Source organism: Prinia subflava, chromosome 17, assembly GCF_021018805.1.
Source record: "Prinia subflava isolate CZ2003 ecotype Zambia chromosome 17, Cam_Psub_1.2, whole genome shotgun sequence".
NCBI classification, from domain to species: Eukaryota; Metazoa; Chordata; class Aves; order Passeriformes; family Cisticolidae; genus Prinia; species Prinia subflava.
Genome location: NC_086263.1, coordinates 1666123 through 1672122, shown reverse-complemented (window position 1 = coordinate 1672122; position 6000 = coordinate 1666123). Strand labels below are relative to the sequence as shown.

The window sequence follows — 6000 nt, the reverse complement described above, 5'->3', positions numbered from 1 at the left end:
TGGGGTGCACACAGTTTGGGGTTTGCACGGTTTGGGATGTGCACTGTTGGGATGTGCACAGTTTGGGATGTGCACAGTTTGGGATGTGCACAGTTTGGGGTGTACACAGTTTGGGGTATGCACAGTTTGGGGTGTACCCAGTTGAGGTGTGCACAGTTTTGGGTGTGCACAGTTTGGGGTGTGCACAGTTTGGGGTGTGCACAGTTGGGGTGTGCACAGTTTGGGGTGCACACAGTTTGGGGTTTGCACGGTTTGGGGTGTGCAGTTTGGGGTGTGCACAGTTTGGGGTGTGCACAGTTTGGGATGTGCACAGTTGGGATGTGCACAGTTGGGATGTGCACAGTTTGGGGTGTGCACAGTTTGGGGTGTGCACAGTTTGGGATGTGCACAGTTGGGATGTGCACAGTTTGGGGTGTGCACAGTTTGGGATGTGCACAGTTGGGATGTGCGCAGTTTGGGGTGTGCACAGTTTGGGGTGTGCAGTTTGGGGTGTGCACAGTTTGGGATGTGCACAGTTTGGGGTGCACACAGTTTGGGGTGTGCCCAGTTGAGGTGCACACAGTTTGGCGTGCTCTCAGCCCGGGGTGCTGTAGCCGCGGCTGTGACCGGCCGTGGATTCAGGGTGCACCCCCGGGGGGCGGATCTGTAACCCGGGGTACCTCAGCCCTGCTCCGGGTCCTGTCCCCTGGCTCAGCCGTGTCCCCGCCCGGTGTCCCCCCACGCCGCGGGGTGCGGAGAAGCCCCGGGGGGCTCCGGGGATGCCGCTGTGGTGGATGCCGGTGCCCCCGGGGCTGGGGAGGGGGTCTCGGGGGCGGGTCCCGTGCCCGCCCCTCCGCCACCATTGGCGGAAAGTTCGGGGCGCGACGCGGGGTGGTGGCCGCACTCCCCCGTCCCCGCCGCCCCGGCCCCGGTGCGGGCAGCGGTGCGGGCAGGGCCGGGCCGGGCCGGGCCGCCCGGGGCCGCCGCGGGCGCGGCCATGTGGGCGCTGCGGGCGCTGTGCCTGGCCGGGCTGGGGGCGGCCATCGGCGGCGGCGCGGCGGACCAGTGCAGCTGGAGGGGCAGGTAGGCACCAGGAGCACCGGCACCGGGAGCACCGGGGCCGGGAGCACCGCATCGGGAACAGCGGCAGCGGGAACAGCGGCCCCGGGGACAGCGCGCCGGGCGGGCGGGGGGTGGCACACGCGGGTGCCCGGATCGTAGCCGGCCGGGGAGCTCACGCCGCCCAGGCAGGTTCAGGGGGGAGGGGGAGTCTGCTCTTCCCGACCCCCCTCCATCCTCAGGGCTGATCCCCCTCCCGTATCCGTGGGCAGGGTACGGGTGGAATGTTGGGAACCTGCGCCTGCCTTAGTTTCCTGTCTCCTGGGTGCGGCTGTCCCCCGCTTTGAGGGATGCGGGTCCCCCCGCGGGGCCTCTCCGGGACCCCTTCCCTGAGCCCCTCCACGCGTGAAACTCATCCCCGTGGCCGGCGGGACCCCCAGCCCCGGCAGGGCCCGAAGCATCGCCCGAAGGCGCCGGACTCTGAACAAAGGGCCGGGGCCCGCCAGAAGGGGCTGCCCCACGCGGGGGGCGTGGGGGGACACGGGGGCCACGCAGGCACCAGCATCCCGTCAGGGACAAAGCAGGCCCCCGAGGGTCCCCGCTGCCCGGGGGCTGGAGCCCAGGGGTGTCCCCCCCCACAGCGCCGCGGGAAAGGATCGGCTCCAGGCATCCCTTGCGAGAGCGGGACCCCAGCATCCACTGGGGATCCCCAAAGCGGGAACAGGTGATCCCAAGGTTTGAGCACTCTGGGGGTGCTTTGGGAGCCCACACTGGGTGTGAAGGGGACTGTGCTGCTGCGCCCCCCTCCCCTTAGCTCCTCCCAAAAGGTGCTGGGGGAGCACCCAAAATGATGTGGCTGAACTCCAAGTCCAAGTCGTTGAGGGTTTGGTGCCGTTCCTGCCTGTGGCCATCCCCCACACTTCTGTGGAGGGGTCCCTTGGGAGTGCAGGGTGCTGCTGTGCTGGGGGACACGGGCTGGGGGACACGGGCTGGGGGACACGGGCTGGGGGTCCCTGTCACCCCCCGATGACGAGGTGTGTGCCCCGCAGCGGGCTGTCACAGGAGGCCGGCAGCGTGGAGCAGCTGTCCCTGCACTGCGCCGAGGGCTCGCTGGAGTGGCTGTACCCCACGGGGGCCCTTCGCCTCCGCCTGGCCCCCCGCCTGCCCCCCACCAGCGCCGCCATCAAGGGCGGGAGCCCCCCGCACGTCACCGCCTGCATCAAACCCGCCGGGACCTTCCGGGGGGCTCAGCTCTACCTGGAGAGGGAGGGGGGCCTGGAGCTGCTGCTGCCAGAAGCCCCCCGGCCCCGCGCCCGCTGCTTCAGCTGGCTGCCCCAGGAGAAGGTGGCTCTGTTCCTGCAGGCCACCCCGCAGCCCGACATCAGCCGCCGCATCGCCGCCTTCCGCTACGAGCTGCGGGGGGACTGGCTGGCCCGCCCCGCGCTGCCCGCCGCCAGCCTCGGCGCTGAAGGTGAGCGCCTCACCCTGCCTCAGTTTCCCCTTCCCCCGCCGGGTGCCCACGGGGGGAAGAGGGGCTGGCTCGGGGTGTTGTCCCCCTGGGTGGTGACAGGCTGTGCTTGGCCTCGCAGGTGCGTGCCGGCCGTGCAATGACACCGAGATCCTGATGGCCATTTGCACTAGTGACTTTGGTGAGTGCAGCCCCCGGGGCTCGGGGTGGGCGGAATGGCCCTGCAGGTGGCACTGGGACACCGGGCCGGGCTGGGCTGGGCTGGGCCAGGCTGGGCTGGGCTGGGCTGGGACAGTGGGCTGAGCTGGGCTGGGCAGAGTGCTGCTAGGGATGAGGGTGGAAACGGAGATGGGGATGGGGATGGGGATGGGGATGAGGATAGGGATAGGGATGGGGATGAGGATAGAGATAGGGATAGGGATAGGGATAGGGATGGGGATGGGGATGGGGATGGGGATGGGGATGGGGATGGGGATGGGGATGGGGATGGGGATGGGGATGGGGATGGGGATGGGGATGGGGATGGGGATGGGGATGGGGATGGGGATGGGGATGGGGATGGGGATGGGGATGGGGATGGGGATGGGGATGGGGATGAGAATGGGAATGGGAATGGGAGTGGGAATGGGAGTGGGAACAGGGTTGGAGATCAGGATGGGAATGGAGATGGAGATGAAGATGGGGACTGGGATGAAGATGGGGATGGGAACAGGAGTGGGAGTGAGAATGAGACAAGAATGGAGATGGGGAGAAGGATGGGAATGAGAATGCAGGTGGGGAAAGGGACTGGGATGGGGATGGGAATATGGATGGAGCTGGAAATGGGGATGGGAATGTGCATGGGGACAATGATGGACATGGGGATGGAGACAGGGATAGGACAAGAACAGGGATGTGGGTGGCAATGGCGGTAGGGATGGGGCCATGCCAACACCTCTCCCTGCCTTCCCCCTGCAGTGATCCGCGGCAGCATCCGGAGCGTCTCCAACGACGCAGAGCTGCAGGAATCCATCATCGGGGTGAGCGCCACCCGCATCCACCGCCAGAAATTCCCGCTCTTCCAGGCAGGTGGGCGGGCAGGGCGGCCTGTGGGCAGCATCCGCACCCCGCTGCGCTGCGGGGTCAAGCCGGGCCCCGGCACCTTCCTGTTCACGGGGTGGCTGCACTTCGGGGAGGCCTGGCTGAGCTGCGCGCCGCGCTACCGGGACTTCCAGCGCATCTACGAGGGGGCGCGGCGCGCACGCCAGAACCCCTGCGAGTTCCCTGTGGACTGAGCGGATCCGGGAGCGCAGCACGGCCCCGCGGGTGCCGGGGCACCACGGTCCTGCCGTCACTGAGAGCCTGCCCGGGGGACACGGGAGCGGGGCCCAGAGGGAGCGTGGCGCACGGGGCTTTGCCGCGTAGCCGGGCTGTGGCAGCACCCGCCGGCGGGCTGGGGGGTTCTGGGAAGATCCTGCTGGAAAGGAAGGGATTTTCCCAGGGCGTGCTTGTCCAGGGTGCCCAGGGAGCTGCCTGGGCGAGGGGTGCAGCAGTGCGGGGTTGGGGCTCCCAGGGGACTGGGGTGCTGCATGCTCAGGGGATGCTGGGGCACAGTGGGTCTGGCACCAGGGGGGCAGCCAGACCCCCAGACCCCGGCAGGGCTCGGGGGCAGGTGGCCGTGGTGGCCGGTCCAGGGACACGGTAGGCACAGAAGGGAGTGGAAGGACCAGGAGATGGATCTGTAAGGTTGGGGGTGGAAGGGAGAGCAGGCAGCAGTGAGCCTGGCCCTGGCAGGGGCAGGAGCTGCAGGGTGGATGCTGAGGAAGAGGAGGGAGGCTGAAGGGAGCGAGGGGAGCAGTGAGGTGGGAGGAAGGCTGGTGGGAGCAGAGGTGTCCTTGGCACAGTCAGGGCAGGACTGAAGCACTGACACAGGAAGGTGCCATGGGAGCAGGGAGAGGTCACTGTGCCACCCGTCCCTGCCAGCCCTTGGGTGAGTGGGGCAGGCTGTGCCAGCCGTGGGGAATTTTTGACCGTGGGGGTGGGGGGCCATCGTATGTGCACTAAAGTTATAACGATACCAAATTTGTGACTTCTTTTTTATAAACTAAGCTGTATTTGTAGCGTGTGTCTCCTGTTTTTAGCAAGGCGAGCAGGACGGTCACCAACAGGCACTGCAGTGTGTGCCACCTGCTTTCCCCTGTGCCAGCTCCAGCTGTGACCCTGCCTCCCACGGGGCTCAAAACAGCCCTAATACTGGGGTATCTCCCTGTATGGAGAGATTTATTGCTGTTTGCACACCCTGCATCCCAGTGATCCCCAGGATGGGTCACTTTGGGGTCCCTCTCCCCAGGTACCCCTGGGTGTGGGGCCAGGGGCGGGTGGCCCTGTGCCGGGTGGGTGACCCCGCTGCTGGAGCCGCTGTCAGGACTGATTCTCATCAGAGCCAGCGGCCACAAGGCCTCATTGTGCCAGATTGTGCCGCGCCAGCAGCCCAGCCCTGCCCGCTCCCACCCCAGCACCGGCTCCAGCTCCTCCTGCTGCGCTGCTTCCCTGGGAATGGTGACAGGGACGGGACCTCCGGGCAGGGCTGGGACATGAGAATCCTGGATGGGAATGGGGAACAGAACCCTCGGTCAGGGAAGGAACACGGGATCCCCAGCCAGGGATGCAGCATGGAAACCCCAGTTGGGAATGGGGCACTGGACCCCTCCCCAGACATGGGACCCTCAGCTGGGAATGGGGCACAGTACCCTGAACCGGGGACATGTCCTCCTCACCAGTGATGCCACAGGGCTCAGCACAGGAAATCTGAGCCCCTGAGCCCTCCCCAGACCCCTCGAGCCCCCCAAGCAAAGCTCCAAGCACGTCTGCTTGTTCTTAACACCTTTACTATTTTGTTTCAATAATACCTTTTCAAGTATCACCAGCCAGGATGAACTGCTGAGTATTTGGTGCCTCTGCTGACCACAATGTGCTTTTCCTTGCCAAAAAAACTTTCCAAAGAATGCTGTGGGCTTTGGAGCATAATTAAATATAAATATCTATATGTGTGTGTGTATAGAATGATCTGGCTGTGATAAGATCCTGGTGGGTTTGATATACAACACATGTTTTCCCTTGAGAAGAGTTTGCTGCTTACTTTATGCTTTACTGCCAATTTTATACTTGGATATTTTGATTTTATCCTTTTCACTGCCCCATTTTGGGGTCGGGCTGGGCTCTGAGGGCAGGATCTGGCCCTGGGGAGGCCGATGCTCCATGCTGGGCACGGGAGGCTGCCAGCATCCCCCTGGATTTTGGCAGCAAGCAGGAGCCAAGCGAGGCAGGGGGAAGGGGGAAGGAGTGGGAAACCCAGCGGAGGAGGAAAAATGAAGCTGGAAAAGCAATAAATGAGGTGCAGAGGGAATTGTGCTGCCCACGGCATCCTCTGTATGCACAGGGGTAAATCACGGCTGCTCCGACCCCGCCGCAATCCAGCACATTCCTCTCGGCTAAATGACGCCGTTTAATGCACG

The 6000-nt window shown here is 64.9% G+C and overlaps 1 protein-coding gene across 1 annotated transcript; it reads left to right on the top strand.

Moving 5' to 3' along the window:
- The first annotated feature begins 933 nt into the window (after window positions 1-933).
- METRN (meteorin, glial cell differentiation regulator) lies at window positions 934-4332 on the top strand. Its single transcript, XM_063414900.1, has 4 exons — window positions 934-1062; window positions 2088-2509; window positions 2628-2687; window positions 3464-4332. The coding sequence occupies exons 1-4, from the start codon at window positions 977-979 to the stop codon at window positions 3778-3780; spliced, it is 885 nt and encodes a 294-aa protein (XP_063270970.1). The 5' UTR covers window positions 934-976; the 3' UTR covers window positions 3781-4332.
- The last annotated feature ends 1668 nt before the right edge of the window (window positions 4333-6000 follow it).